At 32.3% G+C, this 26,690-nt stretch overlaps 1 protein-coding gene across 1 annotated transcript in view; it reads right to left on the bottom strand.

The window, feature by feature from the left end:
* Window positions 1-14,896: 14,896 nt before the first annotated feature.
* LOC143066868 (2-oxoadipate dehydrogenase complex component E1-like) overlaps window positions 14,897-26,690 on the bottom strand; it is a 47,037-nt gene continuing 35,243 nt past the window's right edge. The window contains exons 11-16 of the mRNA XM_076239679.1: window positions 26,235-26,391; window positions 19,504-19,604; window positions 17,868-18,215; window positions 17,227-17,290; window positions 16,535-16,620; window positions 14,897-16,093 (exon numbers count right to left, since the gene is read on the bottom strand). Of these exons, the coding sequence (XP_076095794.1) occupies window positions 15,992-16,093; window positions 16,535-16,620; window positions 17,227-17,290; window positions 17,868-18,215; window positions 19,504-19,604; window positions 26,235-26,391 (858 nt within the window). The 3' untranslated portion in view covers window positions 14,897-15,991. The remainder of the gene's footprint in view (window positions 16,094-16,534; window positions 16,621-17,226; window positions 17,291-17,867; window positions 18,216-19,503; window positions 19,605-26,234; window positions 26,392-26,690) is intronic.

Raw genomic sequence — 26,690 nt, 5'->3', positions numbered from 1 at the left:
AATAATGGTGCTTTTAAACACCCAAGGTATATATTGATGAACCTGAATTGTTTTACTGCAATCAAATGTAAGATTAATTTCCTACAAATGTCAAATTGAAGGGAACATTTTTTTTGACTCTTTTTGTAAGCAACCAGATCGTACTATGAATTGGTGGTATAACTCTTTCCGGCAAAACTCTTACTTATAACAGTATTTCAAGTAAAATAACGTGTTTGATGTCCATACTTGTACATGTTATTATGTCCATTTTTTTTTTAAACAATTTTTTTTTGTGTACTCTTAATTTCAGAAAAAGAGAGAATATGGCCTCATCAGGTGGAGACAATTGCACTCTATGTAATGATGATGATGGAACATCTACAGAAGCTGTCACATGGTGCACAGAATGTGAGGTGCTGCTATGTACAGGCTGTAAAAAACATCACACAAAATCAAAAGCATCTAAAGACCATAAAACTATGTCGACTAAAGACTACCATAACTTACCAAAATTCATGCTAGAAATAAGTAGCCAGTGCCGAGACCACAAAAAAAAGTTTGAACTCTATTGTTCGTTCCATGCCTGTCCCTGCTGTGTACAGTGCATCACTGATGAACACAAAAAATGTCAAGACCTGAAACCCCTGTCATATATTCTGAAGCAAGTAAAATCATCTGCCTCAGTTCAACTTTTTGAAAAAGATTTGAAGAATGTAAAGGAAAACTTAGAGGAGATTATAAAATATTTGAATAGCCGGATGAACACAAGCAATAGCCAGAAAACAAAGGCTGCAGAACAAATTCGATCTATGAGGAAGTCGATAGATGATTTCTTAAACAAATTAGAACAAGAAATTCTTGATGACCTAGAATCAAAGCATACACAGCTGAAATCTAAGATGAACACTTTACTACAACAACTGAAAACACAAGCCAATCAGATAAGCCAATTGCAAAGTGAATTTTCTAAAATGACACAATATGCAACTGAGCTACAAATGTACGTTGGTCTGAGAGAAATTGAGAAAACTACATCACAAGCAGCAAAATACATAGATGAATTAAAAAACAGAGATCATTTTGAGGAAAAAAACTTAGAGGTTATCATTTCTCCTGCTCTGCAATCAATTTTACAAGAGGTAAAATCGTTTGGCAATATTAATATTAATACCAGGCAATCTACTCTTCGAATTAAGCCCGGAAGAAAAGATCAAGCACAGAACTCAGTTCCAGCTATTCCTAGAATTGAAGAAATTAAACCAACAATGTTGAGAACTCTGACAATACCAGAAGATATGAAATCTGAATTTCCACCTGTCTGTAGGATATTACCTGATGGTAAATATTTAATTATTAATCACAATTCTTTAAATAAGAGTCATCCACTGCTGCTATTTGGTAATGATGGCATCTTTGAAAGACGAGTAATTACATTCAGAGAATATCCTCATGATGCCTGCTATGTCACAAATAATACAGTTGCTGTCGCATTAGGAGTTTACAACAAGACAGTACTGGCGGATGTAGAAAAGAATACAGTTATTCAAACAATTAAACTTTCTCATGATTGTTTTGGAGTAGCAAGTGATGGTAAACTGCTGGTCATCAGATGTGACCAGAAAATTACTATTGTTAATCTGAATGATATGTCTCAAACAATCTTAGAAGGAATAGGAGCAACACAAATATCATTATTTGGAGGTTATATCTATGGTACCATTTTCATGGAAAACAAAGTCTGCTGCTACAAAAGTACTGGAGAAACTCTGTGGACATTTCAGCACCAAGACATTTACCATCCAGAAGGACTTGCCTTAGACAAGAATGGCTTTGTTTATATTGCCTCTAAAGGAAACAACAAAATAGTGGTAGTATCGTCAGATGGTAAAACCTGTAAGACAATACTATCAGATGTGGATGGAATCAATTATCCTGTGTATATAGACATACACAAAGAAACAGGAATGATGATAGTGTCAAGTAAAGTAAAGAAAACAAGTGTTAAGAAGAAGAGTGGTGATCTTTACCACACAGCAATTATTTATAAAATCTGAAATGTGAATTTTTAGAGACTTGTATGCAGATAAATTAACTATGCTTCAGAAAAGTGTGATACAGATATGCAATTTAAAGTACAAAATGACTTCTAGTGTTAACAAATAGTGTTATTATAATATCATCTTCATATATTCAGATATAACTAAATGTATGGTCGTTGCTACAAGACTAAAGACTGTGTTTCCAACTAGAAGAACTGGTTCTAACAATTGAAAACAAAAAATCTAAAAATAAACAATTAGGTTTTAGAAAGAAAAAAAATATTTCTGTATTCTTATCTTTCATTTTTGCTAATATGCTTTGTCTATATACTTTTTTGTGTTCCTTTCTCACATATGACATGGCCCTATACTGATAAATCCTGCCATGTAATTGTGCTATGGAAATGTTTGCTTACATATTTGTTTGTTTTTATAGTGATTAAGATATCGATGATAAAACAATGTTGACTGCTGTACTCCTTTTTCTTGACATTTTTACTTTTAACATGTATGTTGGTTTGTTTTGTTCACACATCATTGTCAATATAATGAAATTTTATGCGACTGTTTTACAAGTGAGAGGTTTATAATTACCTAGCTATAAAACCAGGTTTAATCCACCATTCTTTACATAAGAAAATGCCTGTCCCCAGGAATTTATTAGTTATTGTCAATTCATATGATATGTCTTCAGCTTTTGATTTTGACACTTTATTAGGGACTCTCTGTTTTAAATTTTCCTCAAAGTTTAGTATTTTTGTGATTTTACTTTTTTTTTAAATACTTATATTCTTCGCTGATTAATTATTGTTATTATTGTTAGAAGTGATTGTGCTAAAAATTTCTTAATTAGAACAATTAAATTGCATAAAAGGATGGACAAGACTTATTTCAGATGGCAGTCTATGTTCAGCCTCAGCACCACTGCGTAAACAGCTTGGATTGATAAAACAGAATTATAAAGCCCATTCATATCTCAGTCAAAAGTTTAAAGAAATGCCTGAAATAACCAATATTATTCCAGGCTAAATAAAAGTTACTCCAAGTCTGATAAATTCTGTTGTGTCCAATGAATAACCAAGTTCTTCAGTAATTAATGCTTTGATTCTTTTACTCCTAATTATCTTAATTTTTTTTTTATCTTTACTTGTTTATTTGGTATACTAAGCATTTGTGGCCTTATAAGTAGTTAAGTGAAGACCACACTATTTGTCCTATGGTTTATATTTATGCTTTATCATATTTTAATGGTCGTTATTCACTTAATATATATAAGTGCTATTTCATTTTGAAACAAAATACATGTATTCATAATATAATGCTCCCATTAAGAAGTCTCAAATTAAGCAGTGTCTTGTCAGAAAAAATATCTATCATTGTTCCTGATAAAAGTTGTAGGTTTTGAAACTGTTCGCTATTCTTAACACTCAAATTTTGGCATAACTATTTTTTTTTTGTCAATATGTATAAAGAAAAAATACAAAAATACTGACCTCCGATGAAAACTCAAAAAGGAAAGTCCCTATTCAAAAGCTCAAACACATCAAACGAATGAATAACAACTGTCATACTCCTGACTTGGTACAGGCATTTTCAAATATAGAAAATGGTAACTGTTTGGTGAATTTTGTTTTGAAATGTAGATTATAGAACATAGGAATTGTCACAATATGATACATGTGATATAAGACTGATCTTTGTGTTCAGACATGAATAATCTATATGTTTGTTGTATGTTTAATATGTATAAATGTAGCATTTGTTTAATTTTATGTAATTTTTATGTATGTCCTATCATGTAAGAACAGTAGTAAAATTAATGGGTAATGATACATGTATATATCTAAAACATATTCATAAGTGAGACAAATAAATTTCATCGTAATCATTTAATGACATAAGTAAAATTATAAAACCTGATACTGAAAATTCAGAAATGCATGCATTTAATATTGCAATGTGTCATTTTATACTAAAATGCCATCATACTCTTAGAGATATGAAGAAAAATCCTGTTTAATTCATATAAAAGAATTACAAAATGCAAATTTAGATGATATCGTATTTTTCCAAATAATTAAAACGTTGCAATAATTCCTGAATTACATAGATAATTTTGTTTAGAAATACTGTATAACAGTCCTTTGAATATTTTATAGCAAACCTAGCTCACACACCTTACGGTTGCAGTCTTGTAATTGACTGCTCCATAGGCTTACATGCAAAACAGCTGATCTTTGAAAATAAAAAAATAAAAAATGCTACATAGAAAAAAAATTTCATGTTCATATCATGTATGTACTAATGTGAAATTGTGATTTAATCCAAAAAAAAGAGGGTCTTGCCACGAAGAATAAAAAGTTACGTAATCCTGAAGTTAAAACATTTTTTTCTACTTTCTGTTTGCTATTTTTACTAGGCCGCACCACTTCCAGTAAACATGATATCCTTCCACTTTCCTGGATTGATATCCTCCAAAAGATGCAAGATTTTTTAAAGTCTATATATATGTTTCCATTCAGCATAAACCTATAATCAAACAGAAAAAATTGAGTTCAGAAAAAAATTCAGAAAAAAATGCACTATTTTGTTTCCCTCCATGTCTTGAAATATACTGACATGCGCAGTTGAACCCATGTGTCATTTATAATGACTTTTCAATAAAAGCACTTTTTGTGAGTTCCGTAAACTGTTTTCACCTGATATTTGTAATTCCTTATGATATTTGTGTGCATTATCTTCAATATTTTGCAGATGTTGATAATCACTATCCATGTTATCATTTTGATCTGCCAAAGACACACATTGCTTTTTGCAGTTGTTTATGTATCCGGTGGAGTTGTATGTTGAGTAACATAAGGTTATTTGTTAGTTCCATGTAAATATTTTTATTATATATTTAACTGTTAATAAAATTGTATATAATAAAAATTTGTGTAATGTAACTAAGAATTCTAATACTAAGTTTGACAGCAAGTGTGCAATCAACAAATGGAAGTTTTTAACGACCTTGACTGGCTATACAGCCCTTCCAATTTTGCCAACACTCCACCATTGACATAATTTAGCATTGTTAGACAGTTATGCTTCAATCTTTGATAGTTACAGTTATACTTTTATTTCTTAGTCAAATTTGTTTTTGCAGACTTTTGAGAGCCTGATTTTACTTTAAGTATTTTATTGCTTTGAAAATTTATAAAAAGTTTTTAAAATTGTTTGAAAACATCTTTTATAGTTAGGATTATTGTAGCTGTGCACTTAAAGATATCCACGTTTGATTTTTCTAATAAATGATAATTAAATACATTGTAGTTTACATTTTGCAGTCAAGGGATAGTTTTTAAAGGTCTGGAAACTATAATAAACAAAACAGATTAATAAAGGTATAACCTGTATTTCATTGTTGGTTTTTATTATGACAAATTCTCTGAAGTTTTATGTAAGTTTTCTTACTAGTTATATAGCAGGGCTTTTTGTCAATGTGTATTTTTGCAAACATACTAACTTTCATATGTTTGTAACCACAATAAGGTGAGGACCGTCTGTAAATAGTAAAAAAAATACATAAGGACCTTAGAGCTACAGTTGCGCAGCTAGGACATCATTTCTTGAGTTTAAAAATGAATATTTATGCTGAGTAGCTTCTTGTCAAATAAGCTAGAAGTTTTCTTTAATGATCTTATTTCTTAAAGTTATTTATTGTTTTTACTGAATATCTACTCATCTATCTTTAATTTCATCAAATTTAACTATTCAAATATATTTCTTTTGACAAAAGCCTAAACTAACCAGATCATTTCTTATCATATTGATCAGCAGCCTATAAAAGAGGGGGGAATACCAGAGGGACATTCAAACTGACGACATTTAGGTAAATGTGTAAACCTATTAAAAATGATGCCCCCCCCCGAAAAAAACCTACTACAATCTTAAGAAATTGTATTATAACAAAGTTAGTGTAAGAATTTCTTTGAGATATTATTGTGTCTGGGAGAGATGCATCCCTGCAGATGCAAAGTTTTATTTTAAAATACACAAAACTGAGCATAGGAGCACATAGTTTATGTAACATGGTTTATGGTTCACTGTGGGACTACCTCTTATACAAATGAATACTAAAAAAAAGTCCAAATTTCTCCAAAAACCCTAACGACATGCACACCTTCAATATAAGTACAAACAGACAGCAAAGTAAAAACTTCCTAGCATTAAAACTGTAGGAGGAGTTATCCAGAAATGCTATGCACCTCTTATGCTAGTATATACTCCAAAAAGGATAAAGTTCAACTATCTCCCAAAAGAGTAAATACTGATGAAATCAAAACCATGAAGACATGCACACCTTCGATATATGTACAAACAGACAGCAAAGTAAAGACTTTCTATGATTTAAACTGTAGGAGGAGTTATGCGGACTAACTATATACCCATTATGTGAAAACGGATAGATGGATGGAAGGACGGATGGAGGGACAGGGATAAAACAATATGCTGCAGAACTTGCAGTTGTGGGGGCATAAAAATCATTATTAAACTATATCCTTAGTCATGGTGTTTAATACTTCATTGAACAGCACTTTATTTCAAAATGGGCCTAAGACTAAACACACAAATGAAATAAGATTTTTTTATAAGTTTCATAACATTTGGTTGAGGAAAGCTAAAGTAAACGGAACTAATTTTTTGGAATTTTTCCATTTATAAAGGACATAACTCTAGAACAATTAAAGTGAGCCACCAAGTTTTGCGGTAATAGGTGTAAGACCACCAAATACTCCCTCCAATTTATTACGTATGTAAAATCAGCCCTTCTCTGACACAAAATAATGCTTGTGATGTCCTTGTTTACTTAAACTTACCAACAAATTTGCAGAAATGAAACTTTTGATGAAAGAGAAATATATCTTGACCATTTTAAACCAAAATTTACTTGTCTATGAGTTTGCATTAAAAATTGAGGATTAATGCGCTCCATAGTATACTAATTTAAGATTTCCAGAAAATCAGGGGTTATTTTTGGAGTACCTCTGTTCCAAGGTCAGTTATTTTGTTAGAAGGCTTTAAAGGTATGGTGAAAATTGGCATGTAGAAAGCTGATACATGTACCATTCATGATATACCTGGTTTCTATGAATTTAAACTAAAGGTAAAATATTTAGATAGCTGTAAAAATTGCAAAATTTAGATTAACAGATAGGGATTTTTAATTGGTGGTCTAACTCCTTTAAGAGAAATGCGGTGAAACCCAAAATTCAGAATACAATTGATTTTTTTGGTCTTAACTGATCATTTGAAATGAAAGTAGCCATATTTTAATCTTTTTTGGGACGAAAAGTCACATATTGCAAATTCAGAGCCTTAAACCTGAATATGTGCTGTTTTTAGCTTTTCCCACCCTGACAATATGATTTCATAAAAAAAATGTTATAAATTGTTATAAATGCACAGTAAGTTGTTTTTGTGATGTTAAACATAGGTTAATTACTACTCCCAAAAATTGTCGTCATGAAGATTTAATGAAATTATTTGATTTGTACCCCTTATTTCATTGTGGACCTTAGAGCTACAGTTGCGCAGCTAGCTATATATAGGACATAGTAAACCTGCAATCATTTTATTGATATTTATCATTTCTTGAGTTTAAAAATGAATATTTATGCTGAGTAGCTTCTTGTCAAATAAGCTAGAAGTCTTCTTTAATTATCTTATATCTTAAAATTATTTATTGTTTAGACTGAATATCTACTCAAATATCTTTAATTTAAAAAAATTTAATTATTCAAATATATTAACTTTTGACAAAAGCCTCAACTAACCAGATCATTTTTTATATATTGACCAGCAGCCTATAAAAGAGGGGGGAATACCAGAGGGACATTCAAACTGACGACGCCATGGCTAAAAAAGAAAAAAGGACAGAGAAACAACAGTGATAAAACACAAGACTTAGCAATAAGAAACCCACTAAAAACTGGGAATGATCTCAGGTACCTTGGAAGGGTAAGCAGATCCTGCCCCACATGTGGAACCTTTAATCTCGGTAGGTCACATTCATGGAAAGGGTAAAGTTTTGTTTGTATGACGAAAGGAACACATCATTTATCATCATTGAAACGGATATTTCATAACAGCCAACCAACTCATGATGGCGTCTGTAAAAATTTCGAAGGAACGATTTTAACTTCAACACTTTGAGCTCTTGGTTTGATATCTTCATTTTGAACAGCAACCGCTACAAAGGAAATCATGATGGGAAATACAACCCTTAGGAATATCATATCAATATTGGGAGATATATTCTCAGTATGCAGGCGCTGCTGGAAAGTTGCTATATAAAAAAATACGACATACCATGTGTATGGCAGATAACATAGCCTGATATAAACACTGCATAAACTCACAAAAATCTCATATATTATCTCAAATGAAAGTTTTATACCTTAAATTTTATTGACTGATACCAAATAAAACAGTTTAATTATTATGACTGCACTTTTGATCAGTAAATAGTCCTATTACTGACTTTGTCAAATGACTTTAATGAGCTATTAAGTCTTATGTTAAAAGATAAACAGGTGTTATGGGGAAAATTACCAAGGAGTCTGAACATTTGACACTTATTCCAAAACCTCACCTAAATACATCCTTAAGAGAGTGTAGATCATAAATCTTAAACATAAATCCCTCTGGTATCAATAATTTTAAAACCAAACTGCCAGAGTGAATAAAATTTCTTGTTAAGTATTATAAAGGCCAGATCAACATTTTATGATCAATTAGTGTTCCTTCGAAAAGAGTTTTTTTTTCTGATTGAACTGAATGTTTTGGCAGATTTAAAGACTGATTCTGGATCTTCAGGCAAACTTTATTTTTTCTACTCTAAATTTCAGAAATTAAAAGAGAATATATGGCCTCACCAGGTAGGGACTTTTGCACCCTCTGTTTTGCTGTTACATGGTGCATAGAAAATGTGAGGTATTCCTATGTACAGACTGTGAAAAACATCACATAAAGTCAAGAACATTTGAAGACCATAAAAACCATGTCAACTAAAGACTTACATAAATTACCAAAATTCATTCTAGAAATAAGCAGCCAGTGCCGAGATCACAAGAAAAAGTTTTAACTTTTTTTTTCTTTCCATGATTGTCCCTGCTTTTTCATATGTCTCACTGATAAACACCAGAAATGTCAAGACCTGAAACCCCTGTCTGATGTTCTGAAGCAAGTTAAATCATATGCTTCAGTTCAACTGTTTGAAAAAAAATTTGATAACCTAGAATCAAAGCATTCACAGCTTAAATCTAAGATGAACACTTTACTACAGCAACTGAAAACACAAGCCAATCAGATAAGCCAATTGCAATGTGATTTTTCAAAAATGACACAATATGCAACTGAGCTACACACGTATGTTGGTCTGAGAAATATTGAGAAAACTACATCACAAGCAGCAAAATATATAGATGAATTAAAATCCAGAGACCAATTAGAAGAAAAGAACTTGGAGGTAGTCATCTCATCTGACCTGCAATCAATTTTAAAAGAGGTCAAATCATTTAGCGATATCAATACCAACCAATCTACTCTTTGACTAAAGGCCGGAAGAAAAGATCAAGCACAGAACTTCGTAACAACTGTTCCTAAAATTGAAGACATTAAACCATCCCTGTCTAGAACTATGACAATTCCAGAAGATGTGAAATCCCCCTTGCCACATGTCTGTATGATATTACCTAAAGGTAAATATCTAATTCTTTATAAATGTATTGATGAAAGAAGTCATGCGCTCCTGCTATTTGGCAATGCTGGTATCTTTGAAAAAAAAGTCTTAATATTCACAGAGTATCCATATGGTGCTTGCTATGTCAGAAATAATACAGTGGCTGTGGCTGTCACATTAGATGGTGCAAACCAGACTGTACTGGTGGATATAGAAAAGTATAAAATCATTCAAACAATTCAAGTTTCTCATTACTGCTGTGGAGTAGGAAGTGATTATTATCACTATTAGCCATCAGCATAAGTACTATTGTTAATTTGAATGATATGTCTCAAACAATCTTAGAAGGAGTTGGCATCGCTTATATTTCATTATTCCAAAAAAATATCTATGGTACTATTTGCTCGGAAAACAAAATCTGCTGCTATAAAAGACATAAAAGTACTGGAGAACTTCTATGGACATGTCAGCATCAAGACAATGACAATCCACATGAACATACAGAATGAATTTGTTTATATAGCTTCCCTTGTAACCAACAGAATAGTGATACTAACCCCAGATGGTAAAACCTGTAAGACAATACTATCAGAGTCTGATGGTATCAATCCTAAACATAACGACATAAACAGAGAAACAGGAATGATGATTATGTCAAGTCAGATAAAGCAAACAAAAGTTAAGAAGGATGATCGAAGTAATTTTTACCAAACAGCTATTGTTTATATAATCTGAAATCTAAATTATTAGAAACTCGGATGCAGACAACATAACTATGCATACATCAGAAAAGTGTATTGCAGATATGTAATTAAGAAAAAAAAAAGACTTCTAGTGCGTTGAGGAATAGTTTTAAGAAATTAAGATCTTCATGAATTCTCATAAAGTGCATGATTGTAGCTAATGTCGAAACGAAAGACTGTTACCAATAACTGCTTCTGAAAATATAAAACAATGTTCTGCATAAATCATTGAGTAAAATAATTTTAGGTATTAGAATTAACCACCATCTCTCTTACACACGGCATATTGATAACTAAGGTTGATCTTCTTCACGTACACTGAAGACTAAGAAGTAAAAAGAGTCTTCAGTTGATGAACTTATTTTTTTGCCAACTGGTGATGGCGTCCGTAAAATTTACGAAGGGATGATTTCAACTTCACCATATGGAACTCTTGGTTTAATAGCTTCCTTGTGAGCAGCAATCCTCTATCAAGAAAATCATGATAGTAAATACAAGCATGGGAATATTGTATCAATTATGCTACTTAGATATGAAAAGTTTACAATTGAAAAGCTTAAATCGTCTCATTTGCGTAAAGATTTATTTTCAAACGATCCTCATAGAATAAACTTCTAGATGTAAGTCAAGATATGAGGCCAACTTAACTGTATCTGTCATATTATGTGTTGCTAATTCGATGGGATAGATGTGTTCAACATAGTCACCAAATTTGAATTATTTAGTGAAAGAACATCATCTATATAGCGGAAAGTAGACTCAAAGGTTATTGCTAACTTGTTATCTTTCTTCCTAAGAAGTGCCTGTATGAAGTCAGCCTAATAATAAAAAGAAACAAGTCGACAAGAAGAGGGGCACAATTCGTTCCCATTGGAATGTCGACAGTCTGTTGAAAAACATGTCCTTTGAATGTAACAAATATGTTATCAATCAAGAAATCAATCATCTATAATGAGAGTTACAAAATAATTATATCTTGGGTGACTTCTATATGAAATAAGAAGTGCCTTCCTATTATCCCTCACACAATCATTCTCAAGCATAAGTTCATTAAAAAAGACATGAAAACAAACTTGTAAATGGGATAGTTTGTATTTCTTATATGCATATTTGTCACACTTGCTTTAAACTGTGTGACATTCTATAAAACTATCCAAAAGAAATAAACAGTATCATTTTATAGATGGGACAGTTGTCGTATATGAAAGACTTATGTGTTGTCAAGATATGCTAAAGTAACAAAGGGTTTGAATGGGAACATTTTAATACCGATTTAAAAGTCTCTTTATTTCAATCATCATGAACTGTTAGAAAGCTGGAATGCAATTGGCAAGTGTTGGCTCACAATTTGATGGGGAAAAAAAATATATGATTTTTTAGCTATAATTTCCTTTATCTCATATATAAGGCATTGAATGTAAGTTGAGAACAAAGTTTTCTACAAAAGTGATGATTTCAGCTTTCCTGTTGTGAACTTACCATTTCTATGTAGCATGTTCCAGCAGCACATGTAAATATTCAAATTAATACGTTATTCCATGTATTTTCTCTCATCATCTTGTCCTCTTTAAACGTGATCTACCGAATGAGACGTATCACAGGATACGTACTTACTTGAGCTACACAACGAGTGCAACATTTGATCTTCTTACCTTTGAAGAGCATCTGAGATCCCCTAGGGCTGGTGGGGTTCGTTTTGCTTAGTTTCAAGTGCTTCTTGTTGTGTTAAGAATAATGTTTTTCGTGGTTTGTTTGATGCGAGGGGATTGTCAATTTGTAATCTTTATTTTATTTTTGCCTTTTGAGTTTGAATACTTGTATCCCTTTGGTAGCATTCGTCTCTCTTTTAAGAAGAAGTTCGAGGTGTACAAGATTCTACCAGCATTGGATGTTGAATCACGCTTGTAGAAGGTTTCTTATTTCCACCTGGTACTTCTAGCAAGCTTTAAAAAATTTGTAAGGGTGCCACGGAACCTAGTGTTTCGCCTACTTTTGCTGTTAATCGTAGGCTCACCAAAAATAAGGGAAAAAATCAATAAAATTATTCCTATTCCGTCTGTCCAAGTTTGGTAACAATCCAGGATAGTTTATGAATCTATTTAATGTTTTAAAAACTTTACCTGCAGACTGTATGTAATATTAACCGGAAGAAAAAAGTCCATTTATAAATAAGATTTATTAGACCGTTGGTTTTCCCGTTTGAATGGTTTTACACTTGTAATTTTGGGGCCCTTTATAGCTTGTTGTTCGGTGTGAGCCAATGCTCCGTGTTGAAGGCCGTACATTGACCTATAATGGTTTACTTTTTTAAATTGTCATTTGGATGGAGAGTTGTCTCATTGGTAGTCACACCACATCTTCCTATATCTATAAGACACTAATTAACAGGTTTAACATTTTAACGAAATTTCCTTCCAGATACAGTAAGAAAGCTTTTTAAAAAAAAAAAAATTTTAAACACAGATTGAATGAATGGTATCCTTGCATAAAAAAAAAGTCCATGTATAAGCCTGCTGTTTGTTTTTATGTTTTATCTTTTTGCAGTTTTTTTTTTTTATTTTTGTTATTTATTTCTTTTGCTTATGCATTATCTTTTCTATAGCTGCATGCAGTCTTTTACTTGTGCTTATAGTGTTTAATTTTGCATGTTTACTCTGATATAAATACCATGTGCTACTATATATGTGCTGATATTAGACATTTGTTTTAATATATATCTTGCTTAGCTTTTATTCTACATGTGCTATCTATGTATTAATATATATATGTGCTGTCTGTCTGTATGTTTGTGTTGTATGTGTATCTGATGTTATTACAAGTATGTTTTGTTTATTAATATCAGTCAGTTTAAAGAGCTCTTAAGACTTTAAATAAAGATTACTTTACTTTACTTTATAAGTAAAACACGGAAAAATTTATTTATTTTACAAAATTTTCTTCTGGATACTTTTTTATGATCATAAACAAGCTTCTGTCCAAGTTTGGTACAAATCCAATATAGTTTAAGAAAGTTATTAAAATTTCGAAAACTTTAACCACAGAGTAAATGTAATGCTTTCTAGAAGAAAAACTCACCACGTCAACTTGTATTTTTGTCCATCTGAAAAACTTACCGCGTCAACTTGTATTTTTGTCCATCTGTTGAGTTAAGCCTTTTTCAACTAATTTTTATAGTTCGTTTTTATGCAGTATGTTTATACCACTGTCCCAGGTTAGGGGAGTGTTGGGATCCCGCTAATATGTTTAACCCCGCCACATCATTTAATTATTGCCTGTCCCAAGTCAGTAGCCCTTAATTCAGTGGTGCTCGTTTGTTTTATGTGTTACATCTTTTTTTTCTTCATTTTTTTATATAAATAAGGCCGTTAGTTTTCTCGTTTGAATTGTTTTACATTGTCTTAGTCATAGTCAGCCTTTTATAGCTGACTATGCGGTATGGGCTTTGCTCATTGTTGAAGGCCGTACTGTTATTTAAAGTTGTTAATGTTTGTGTCATTTTGGTCTCTTGTGGACAGTTGTCTCATTGGCAATTATACAACATCTTCTTTTTTTTTTTTATATTAGTCCATTTATAAGTAAAATACGGAAAAAGCAGGGTTTTTTTTACAAAATTTACTTCTGGATATTATCTTATGATTATAAACAAGCTTATATCCAAGTTTGGTACAAATCAGGATTAGTTTAAGAAAGTTATTAAAATTGTGAATATTTGTGAATGCTGCTGCCAACTACAATGACGGAATTTAGGATCGGTATGTCAAGCTTTATTTTTACTTAAGTTGAAGGCTCCACATAAAGGTTATTGATCTTGTCTTCAAGATATCTCAAAAAATCATTCTCCTAATCTTTTTGACCTCCTTGGAGTAACGACCCCCAAAACTCAATCCCAGCCTTCTCTTTGAGGTATGGATCCATGTAGTACAATTTTTAAGCGGTCGATCATAAACTCATACACAAGTTATCGTCTTGAAACAAAATAATAATGCTTGTTTTTACCCCTTTTTTGACCTTTTTCCTGCATATTTGTGGCAATTACCCAAAATTCTATCCAAGCGTTACGTTTGTGATATGGAAGCTTCTGGTACAATTTTAGAGATATCAGTACACTTACAAGTTATTGTCCAGAAGCAACTAAAATGCTTGTTTTGGCCACTAATTCCTAAATTGTTGGTACTATAACCTCTAAAATCAATCCCAACCTTCCTTTTCTGGTAGTGAACCTTCATGTAAAATATCATAGAGATCCACCTGCTTAAACTAAAGCTATTGTCCTGAAACCACGTGTATCTACGGGCAACAACAACAACAACAACAACACCAAATCATGAAACAAACCCAACAATTTTTTTTGTGGTCGTATAAAAAGAGTCACATAACTTTCTTTGGGCATAAAACATTTAAATACCATACCCTGTTTATCTTTTATTACAGTTCAGTATTAGACAAAATATCACAGCTGATTAATATGATACAAAAACAATATAACAGAGCAAATCACTAACAACTTTTCAAAATACAAAAACATCACTGATTAGATAATAAAACATACAAATCAATGCAAATACACCAATATAGTGTTTTTCCCGTACTTTATCAATGCAAATACACCAATATAGTGTTTTCCCGTACTTTATCAATGCAAATACACCAATATAGTGTTTTCCCGTACTTTATCAATGCAAATACACCAATATAGTGTTTTTGCCGTACTTTATCTTCACTATTACTGCTGCAGATGTAGATTATATTTTTTGACGCAAATTAAAGATTGGATTTTTTTTTAAATTGGCACAAATGCAATGCGCACATATCCCACATTACAGCTCAAAATTCAAGGTGAAACTTATTGTCAAACAGAAACTTTATTGTGTTTGGCAAATCAGGAAAAAAAACACACATTAAAAGCCATCACTAATAAGTTTCTAGCTAAATATTAAATCATTTTGTTCAGTAGAGCCTGTCAAAAATGTCAAAGAAATATTTGTTGAATGAATGGAATTACAAATATAAACTGACACCGTTAATGCAAGAGTTTTAGTATAACTGATTTAAAATAACTCATTTTTAATATATTGTTCACAAGTATCAATACAAAATTATGTTATTCTTTAAAAATGTTCTTAGATGAGAGTTTTAACATATATACTGGCTTGAAACTTAGAAGGCCTAAACAAAATAATAATCATTCAAGGCATTTATGGGTTCATTTTGATTTATCATTAAATAGAGACTAGATGGGACTGCATGAATTCCGATTGATAGATATCTTAACCTCCAGTGGCAAATTCTCCGATGGCCTAGAATATGATATTTTTGAATTATAAAATTTGTCACTGAATTAAAAATAAAAATCAGTTTCTGGTAAGTTATAGCTCTGCCTTTTTAAGACTTGTGATGTAATGTATACACCGGTAATTTTAGTACAATGGTCAATTACAAAACTTCATACACATGTTATCCCACATATACATTAATGCTGAACATAATTTTTACATAATTGTTCCTTAACTAAATGTATCCTCAATGATTTGTATACTTTCTTGTCTATGTACTTCACCAATACCTGTAGCAGGAGAACCTAAATGATCTCTTCCAACATACCGTAACTACAATATAATAAAAATAAGTTCAGTAAGTAAAGTCCTCTTTATAAGTGACATAGAAATAGGTTTAGGATGGAGGTTCTTAATTTCTGTATTTCCCATTTTTTCTACATTTTTCCCTAGACTTCTTTTTTTTGTTCATAATAGTCTATTCTTTAAAATTTTAGCACCCTATTATAACCATTATTCTCTTTAAATTTCATCCATTTCCTTATGCTTTTTTGTCTGTTTAATTCACGTCTCCAGCTAATAATAAGTAATAAATAAAAAACTGAAATTATTATTTTCTATAAAATACCGTTCAACATGTAAAATGTATTTATAAGCAATATGTTTGTCATTTATTTATTTCTGGTATATTATCAAATGACCAATCATTTGAAATGATTCAGAGGTATTTCTTGGAACTAATTACATTGCATATAAATATATTTAAAAACAAACCTGGCATCCAACTAAATTATTAAACCTTGGAGAGACAAATGTCCATGCTCCCATATTCCTGTGTTCTTCTTGACTCCAAAGGAAATCTGAAAAACAACAATGAATATCCTGGTAAAAAGAATTCTTTCTTGAAATACTGTAAAATATTCTTCTGTTAGATGGTTATGATGTAACCTTATGTGCTGTGGTAGTGTCAATCAACCTTCGATCAATCAATCTAACAGTAGGTGTCATAATACTCAATTTGAGGTTAGAAATGGCATGTATTGGTTGGTGTTTGATGATCGACATATATAGTATATCTCCATACATTGTATCGCTATTTGTTCGCCATTACTGGACATCACAAAGGTTTGGCGTAAAATTTTGAAGTCATAATACCAAATATCTGACGCCACAATGGAAAAGTGATTGTTGTATGATGTCAAAAGTTCAAATGGAACAGATTCTCAGCTTAACCAGGACAGATTTCCAAATATGGATGAGGTGTATTGAATTATCTTAGTGTTTCATTTGATGCTAAATACTGTTTAAAAAGGCTCTGAGGGAGAACTTTGTAAGGTAATCAAATTGACATCTTGAATCTGTTTGATTATAAAAAAATTTAAATACTTTCTTCTACTACCTTCTTTTAACATTATGCAAATTAAAAATTAATCATTGCTGTATAAATTGCAATAATTAAAATATACCTGTAGCATTAGGATATTTGGTTACTTCTTGTTGAATTTCCCCTGCTGGGAATGGACATAGACTCTACAATGAAAAGTTAGTTATCTTTTTAGTAAGAGGTGAGAATAATGTCTTAAATATATAAAAGACATAACATTATGTGTCAATACAGTGTAGGACACCATGGCACACTACCTCTATTATGTGTAAAGGTTCAATTACTGGAAAATCAGGATCAAAATCATTTCTAGTGTATGAAAATCTTCTTGTGTATTGAATACAAAATAAATGTTTTAATGGAATTTTTTTTCAAACCACATGATTAAAAAAAAAAAGTTCTAAAAAAATAGAATCATAATTTTCAGTCTGCATTACCCCAATTTTTTTGCCAATTGTGTCTGTTTGTTTGTTCCCACAAAGACCCACATCATTGTCAATGTAACGATATTTTCTGCAAATGTCATAGACATACAAGTGAGAGGTTTCGCTAGCTTTGAAAACCAGGTTTAATCCACTATTTTCTACTTAAAATAATGCCTGTACTAAGTCAGGAATATGACAGTTGTTGTCCGTTTGTTTGATGTGTTTGAGCTTTTGATTTTGCCATTTGATCAGGGAATTTCCATTTTGAATTTTCTTTGATTTTACTTTTTAGAAGTACCTCTATTCTAACAAGTGCTACATCTTCTAACTTCCTGGAATCCCTCTCCTTATCCAATGTATAGAAATGTTTTCCGCTACAGAAAATGATCTTTTTGACCTTGTCACCTTTAACTTTCTTATCACCAATCACTGGTAAGAATGTTTTTCCAGGTAACATATCATCTAAGGTAGACGTTGCTGCAGGTAAACGTAAGATTGTTTTAGGAGCTACCACCACCAATGGTTTTCTGAAGTTCCGAACCACCTGACGTCTGAGAAGATGGAAGTATTGAGCTGGAGTTGTAGCATTGACAACCTGAAGGTTGACATTGTCTCCGTCTACTTTGTGTTCACTACTGTCTGTTGCCTGGAAATAAGTGTTTAAAATTTAAAACAGGTCAAAAAGAAGTCACTGAACTCAAAATCTCTATCTTAGATTAATATGTAAGGCTTTGCTGCACAACTTTAAACTGTACATTTCTTTTTAAAAATAATGGAAAAATTACTTGGTAAAAACATATTTTTTTATAACTTTCAAATTTTCTTTACAAAAATTCAGATGTCCCAAATTCTCTTGAAAATAAACCTTGACCTTTGACATAAATGAACTTGACCTTATGAAATATCCTGTAGAAACCCATCAATTCTACCTGGTGAGTGTTCAGGTACTGCTCCATCTATGTCATTTGTTCGTAACATCATTAAGTAACTCTGAAATAACCGTTTTACAACCCTTGATCTTTGACATACATGACCTTGATCTTATGACATTACTTTTTAAAAACCAATCAATTTTACATAATAAGCATTCAGGTTCTGTTCCATCCATGCCATGTGGTAATAACATCAATAACTTGCTTTATACTATCCATTTAGAAAACCTTGACCATTGACATAAATGAACATGACCTTATGATATAACCTGTAGAAACCTTTCCATTTTACTTGGTGAGTGTTTATGTCATGCTCCATCCATACCATGAGGTAATAACATCACTTAGTCGCTCTGTAATAACCATTTCACAAGCCTTGACCTTTGACATAAATGACCTTGATCTTATGATATTACCTGTAGAAACCGTTAAATTTTACAAGATGAATGTTCAGGTCCTGCTCCATCCATACCATGAGGTAATAACATCACTTAGTCGCTCTGTAATAACCATTTTACAAGCCTTGACCTTTGACATAAATTACCTTGATCTTATGATATTACCTGTAGAAACCGTTAAATTTTACAGGATGAATGTTCAGGTCCTGCTCCATCCATACCATGAGGAAGTAACATCACTAACTCACTCTGTAATAACCATTTTACATACCTTGACTTTTGACATAAATGACCTTTATCATTTTATATAAACTGTATAACCTTTCAACTTTACATGAGGAGTTTTTATGTCCTGCTTTATCTATGCCATGTAGTAGTAACATCACTAAGTCACTTTGAAATAACCATTTTACATACCTTGACCTTTGACATAAATGACCCTGACCTTTTGACATTACCTGTAAAACCTTTCAATTTTACAGGATGAGTGTTCAGGACCTGCTCCATCCATACCATGTGGTAGTAACATCACTAACTCACTGTGTAATAACCATTTTACATACCTTGACCTTTGACATAAATGACCCTGACCTTTTGACATTACCTGTAAAAACCTTTCAATTTTACAGGATGAGTGTTCAGGACCTGCTCCATCCATACCATGTGGTAGTAACATCACTAAATCACTCTGTAATAACCATTTCACTGAAATAAGATGATTAATTTCAATGAGTTTAATGAGTTTGACTTTCAGTGACGCTTTTTTATATAACTTCTTACAACAGGTATTTAATATAGGTAAGAAATAAACTCATCATATATATCAGACTTAAAATTTTGTATGCTAGACAAATTTTTGTCTACATAAAACTGATCAGTGACGCTCTAAACAGAAAAGTTAAAAGGCAAAGTTGAGGAAATTGAGGACACAAAATTCTTTCAGATTTTGTCTATTTTACAGCTAAGGTTATCTTTTCCTTGGGAAGAAATTTCTTAAGATTTCAAAATAATCAAAGTTTTGTAAACAGTTAGTATTTTTATAGTGTGAACATTTTTACCAAACAATAATTTCTCTAATGATGAACTATAGTTTGTTTTATAAAGAGATTGAGTGGCTCATGAAAACTAGAGGCTCTAAAGAGCCTGTGTCGCTCACCTTGGTCTATGTGAATATTAAAGGAAGCAGATGGATTCATGACAAAATTGTGTTTTGGTGATGGTGATGTATTTGTACATCTTACTTTACTGAACATTCTTGCTGCTTAAAATTATCTCTATCTATAATGAACTTGGCCCATTAGTTTCAGTGGAAAATGTTAGTAAAAATTTACAAATTTTATGAAAATTGTAAAAAATTGACTATAAAGAACAATAACTCCTAAGGGGGTCAATTGACCATTTCGGTCATGTTGACTTATTTGTAAATCTTACTTTGCTGAACATTATTGTTGTTTACAGTTTATCTCTATCAATAATAATATTCAAGATGATGACCAAAAACAGCAAAATTTCCTTAAAACTAACAATTCAGGGTCAGCAACCCAACAACGGGTTGTCCGATTCATCTAAAAATTTCAGAGCAGATAAATGTTGACCTGATAAATAATTTTACCCCCTGTCAGATTTGCTCTAAATGCTTTGGGTTTTGAGTTATAAGCCAAAAACTGCATTTTACCCCATGTTCTATTTTTAGCCATGGCGGCCATCTTGATTGGATGGCCGGGTCACCGGACACATTTTTCAAACTACTAACCCAAAAGATGATTGTTGCCAAGTTTGGATAAATTTGGACTAGTAGTTTCAGAGGAGAAGATTTTTTAAAAGATTACTAAGATTTACAAAAAATGGTTAAAAATTGACTATAAAGGGCAATAACTCCTAAAGGGGTCAACTGACCATTTCAGTCATGTTGACTTATTTGTAAATCTTACTTTGCTAAACATTATTGATGTTTACTGTTTATCTCTATCTATAATAATATTCAAGATAATAACCAAAAACAGCAAAATTTCCTTAAAATTACTAATTCAGGGGCAGCAACCCAACAACGGGTTATCCGATATATCTGAAAATTTCAGGGCAGATAGATCTTCACCTGTTTAACAAACAGATTTTCTCTAAATGCTTTGGTTTTAGAGTTATAAGCCAAAAACTGCATTTTACCCCTATGTTCTATTTTTAGCCATGGCGGCCATCTTGGATGGTTGGCCGGGGCACCGGACACATTTTTTAAACTAGATACCCCAATGATAATTGTGGCCAAGTTTGGTTTAATTTGGCCCAGTAGTTTCAGAGGAGAAGATTTTTGTAAAAGTTAACGACGACGACGGACGACGACGACGACGGATGATGGACGCCAAGTGATGAGAAAAGCTCACTTGGCCTTTTAGGCCAGGTGAGCTAAAAAAAAAATTTAGACTAAAATTTGAAGAAAACAAGAGGCTCTCAAGAGCCTGAATCGCTCACCTGGTAAACAATGCCTTATTGAACATATTGAACCATGCCAGGCAAACATGTACAGCTAACAATTCTTCAATATTACAAATATATATGACTTACTGTTTATAAATAAAGAAAATGAGACCAAAACACAAACACTTAAAACTTAGCAATGGACTGTGAAAATGAGGTCAAGTTCAAATAAAACCTGCGTAACCGACATATAGATCATAAAATATTTTCATACACCAAATATAGTTGACCTAATGCATAAAGTATTAAAAAAATAGACCAAAACTAAAAAAGTTAACTTTGACCACTGAATTATGAAAATGAGGTCAAGGTTAGATGACACCTGTCAGCTAGACATGTACACCTTACAATCATTCTATAAACCAATTTTAGTAGACCTATTGCATATAGTATAAGAAAAACAGACCAAAACACAAAAACTTCCCCCTATGTTCTATTTAAAGTAAGGGCGGCCATGTTTTTTGACGGATCAAAAATCGAAGCACACACTTTGTGCAGGATAATCTAAGGAACTATCATGCTAAGTTTCATCCAAATCCATTCAGTAGTTTCAGAGGAGAAGATTTTTTAAAGTTAGCAAATATGATGAACAAATTGTGAAAAATTGTCATTAAAGGACATTTACCCCTTAAGGGGTCAATTGACAATTTTGGTCATATTAACCTATTTGTAGATCTTACTTTGCTGATCATTTTTGCTGTTTACAGTTTATCTTCATCTATAATAATATTCAAGATTATGACCAAAAACTGCAAAATTTCCTTAAAATTACCAATTAAGTGGCAGCAACCCAACAATGGTTTGTTTGATTCATCTGAAAATTTCTGGGCTGAGAGATCTTGACCTAATGAACATTTTTACCCCATGTCAGATTTGCTCTAAATGCTTCCGTTTTTGAGATATAAGCCAAAAACTGCATTTGACCCCTATGTTCTATTTTAAGTAACGGCGGCCATGTTTTTTGACGGATCAAAAATCGAAGCACACACTTTGTGCAGGATAATCTAAGGAACAATCATTTTAAGTTTCATTCAAATCCATTCAGTAGTTTCAGAGGAGAAGATGTTTGAAAAATTGTTAACGACGACGACGACGACGACGGACGCCAAGTGATGAGAAAAGCTCACATGGCCTTTTAGGCCAGGCGAGCTAAAAAACTAGAGGCTCTAAAGAGCCTGTGTCGCTCACCTTGGTCTATGTGCATATTAAACAAAGGACACAAATGGATTCATGACAAAATTGTATTTTGGTGATGGTGATGTGTTTGAAGTTCTTACTTTACTGAACGATTTTGCTTCTTACAATTATATCTATAATGAACTTTGCCCATTAGTAACAGAGAACTATATTTGGTAAAAATTTACATAAATTTACCAAATTAATGAAAATTGTTAAAAATTGACTATAAAGGGCAATAACTCCTTAAAGGGTCAATTGACCATTTAGGTCATGTTGACTTATTTGTAGATCTTACTTTGCTGAACATTATTGCTGTTTACAGTTTATCGCTATCTATAATAGTATTCAAGATAACCAAAAACGGCAAAATTTCTTTAAAAATTACCAATTGGAGGGCAGCAACCCAACAACCAGTTGTCCAATTCATCTGAAAAATTCAGGGCAGATAGATATTGACTTGATTAACAATTTAACTTCTTGTCAGATTTGCTCTAGATGCTTTGGTTTCATAGTTATAAGCCAAAAACTGCATTTTACCCCTATGTTCTATTTTTAGCCGTGGCGGCCATCTTGGTTGAATGGCCAGGTCATCGGACACATTTTTCAAACTAGATACCCCAAAGATGATTGTGGCCTAGTAGTTTCAGTGGAGATTTTGTAAAAGATTACTTAGATTTATGAAAAATGGTTAAAGATTGACTATAAAGGGCAATAACTCCTAAAGGAGTCAACTGACCATTTTGGTCATGTTGACTTATTTGTAGATCTTACTTTGCTGAACATTATTGCTGTTCACAATTTATCTCTATCTATAATAATATTCAAGATAATAACCAAAAACAGCAAAATTTCCTCAAAATTACCAATTCAGGGGCAGCAACCCAACAACCGATTGACCGATTCATCTGAAAATTTCAGGGCAGATAGATCTTGACCTGATAAACATTTTTATCCCGTGTCAGATTTCCTCAAAATGCTTTGGTTTTTGAGTTATAAGCCAAAAACTGCATTTTACCCCTATGTTCTATTTTTAACAGTGGTGGCCATCTTGGTTGGTTGACCAGGTCACGCCACACATTTTTAAAACTAGATACCCCAAAGATGATTGTGGCCAAGTTTGGATTAATTTGGCCCAGTAGTTTCAGAGGAGAAGATTTTTGTAAAAGATTACTTTAATTTATGAAAAATGGTTAAAAATTGACTATAAAGGGCAATAACTCCTAAACGGGTCAACTGACCATTTTGGTCATGTGACTTATTTGTAGATCTTACTTTGCTGAACATTATTGCTGTTTAAAGTTTATCTCTATCTATAATAATATTCAAGATAATAACCAAAAACAGCAAAATTTCCTCAAAATTACCAATTCAGGGGCAGCAACCCAACAACCACTTGACCGATTCATCTGAAAATTTCAGGGCAGATAGATCTTGACCTGATAAACATTTTTATCCCATGTCAGATTTCCTCAAAATGCTTTGGTTTTTGAGTTATAAGCCAAAAACTGCATTTTACCCCTTTGTTCTATTTTTAGCCGTGGCGGCCATCTTGGTTGGTTGACCAGGTCACGCCACACATTTTTTAAACTAGATACCCCAAATATGATTGTGGCCAAGTTTGGATTAATTTGGCCTAGTAGTTTTAGAGGAGAAGATTTTTGTAAAAGATTACTTTAATTAACGAAAAATGGTTAAAAATTGACTATAAAGGGCAATAATTCCTAAACGGGTCAACTGACCATTTTGGTCATGTCGACTTATTTGTAGATCTTACTTTGCTGAACATTATTGCTGTTCACAATTTATCTCTATCTATAATAATATTCAAGATAATAACCAAAAACAGCAAAATTTCCTCAAAATTACCAATTCAGGGGCAGCAACCCAACAACCGATTGACCGATTCATCTGAAAATTTCAGGGCAGATAGATCTTGACCTGATAAACATTTTTATCCCGTGTCAGATTTCCTCAAAATGCTTTGGTTTTTGAGTTATAAGCCAAAAACTGCATTTTACCCCTATGTTCTATTTTTAACAGTGGTGGCCATCTTGGTTGGTTGACCAGGTCACGCCACACATTTTTAAAACTAGATACCCCAAAGATGATTGTGGCCAAGTTTGGATTAATTTGGCCCAGTAGTTTCAGAGGAGAAGATTTTTGTAAAAGATTACTTTAATTTATGAAAAATGGTTAAAAATTGACTATAAAGGGCAATAACTCCTAAACGGGTCAACTGACCATTTTGGTCATGTGACTTATTTGTAGATCTTACTTTGCTGAACATTATTGCTGTTTAAAGTTTATCTCTATCTATAATAATATTCAAGATAATAACCAAAAACAGCAAAATTTCCTCAAAATTACCAATTCAGGGGCAGCAACCCAACAACCGATTGACCGATTCATCTGAAAATTTCAGGGCAGATAGATCTTGACCTGATAAACATTTTTATCCCATGTCAGATTTCCTCAAAATGCTTTGGTTTTTGAGTTATAAGCCAAAAACTGCATTTTACCCCTTTGTTCTATTTTTAGCCGTGGCGGCCATCTTGGTTGGTTGACCAGGTCACGCCACACATTTTTTAAACTAGATACCCCAAATATGATTGTGGCCAAGTTTGGATTAATTTGGCCTAGTAGTTTTAGAGGAGAAGATTTTTGTAAAAGATTACTTTAATTAACGAAAAATGGTTAAAAATTGACTATAAAGGGCAATAATTCCTAAACGGGTCAACTGACCATTTTGGTCATGTTGACTTATTTGTAGATCTTACTTTGCTGAACATTATTGCTGTTTAAAGTTTATTTCTATCTATAATAATATTCAAGATAATAACCAAAAACAGCAAAATTTCCTCAAAATTACCAATTCAGGGGCAGCAACCCAACAACCGATTGACCGATTCATCTGAAAATTTCAGGGAAGATAGATCTTGACCTGATAAACATTTATAGTCCATGTCAGATTGCTCTAAATGCTTTGGTTTTTGAGTTATAAGCCAAAAACTGCATTTTACCCCTATGTTCTATTTTTAGCCGTGGCGGCCATCTTGGTTGGTTGACTGGGTCACGCCACACATTTTTTAAACTAGATACCCCAATGATGATTGTGGCCAAGTTTGGTTTGATTTGGCCCAGTAGTTTCAGAGGAGAAGATTTTTGTAAAAGCTAACGCCGGACGACGACGGACGCCGGACGCAAAGTGATGAGAAAAGCTCACTTGGCCCTTTGGGCCAGGTGAGCTAAAAATGAATTTGAGTTTTTAATTTGACCTACTTTTCTTATAATATAAAAAAGATTCCATTACTGCAACAAATTGTGTTACAATATTTCTCCACTCCACACAGTTTAAATAATTAAAATTTAATGGTTGAGAGTTGAGAAATACCATAATACACAAGTTATAGTGGTGGAATCTGTTTATCTAATGATTTATCATTCTTTTCAAAGATAGTAGAAACTTTTGTTCTTTAGATGTGAGGTCATCAGACATGGTTGCCTTTTTTCATGACATCACAACAGGATATTTCAGAAGAAAATTAAACGTCATAACTAAGTTTCGACTAATCAATTGCTGAGAACATTTCTCACACTGCTCAGGAAATGTGAACATAGCACAAAAATTAGAGAAATAACAATTATCAACCTCTAAAAGACAACATTTAATTTTGATATACATACACTCTCCACTAGCTATATATGTGTCTATCATAATCTGTGCTCCATTGAAGAAGTCTCCAAACTGTGCTTCCCATATAATTAGACTCTTAGGGTCATCTATACTCATACCATACTCAAATCCTAACACGGCTTCTTCTGACAGAGAACTATTAGCTAACTGAAAATAAATAAACTAAAAAAGTTAGGGGACATCTATACTCATACCATACTCAAATCTTAACACTGCTTCTTCAGACAGAGAGCTATTGGTCAACTGCAAATAAATAAAGTAAGATTGTTAGGGTGCACCTAATACTCTTACCATATGGAAGTTGAAAACTTTAACTACAAGTGTAAAAATTGAAAGAAAACTGAACAGCAAAAATTTGTAACCTTCAAGTAAATATGTATGAAGCAAGAATTTCTCAAGTTAAATTTGAAAAAATATAAACTGTACATTGTTTGGAAATAGACACT

This window comes from Mytilus galloprovincialis, chromosome 3 (assembly GCF_965363235.1).
Source record: "Mytilus galloprovincialis chromosome 3, xbMytGall1.hap1.1, whole genome shotgun sequence".
NCBI lineage: Eukaryota > Metazoa > Mollusca > Bivalvia > Mytilida > Mytilidae > Mytilus > Mytilus galloprovincialis.
Note: the sequence above shows the minus strand (reverse complement) of the source record. Positions and strands in the feature narration are given on the sequence as shown.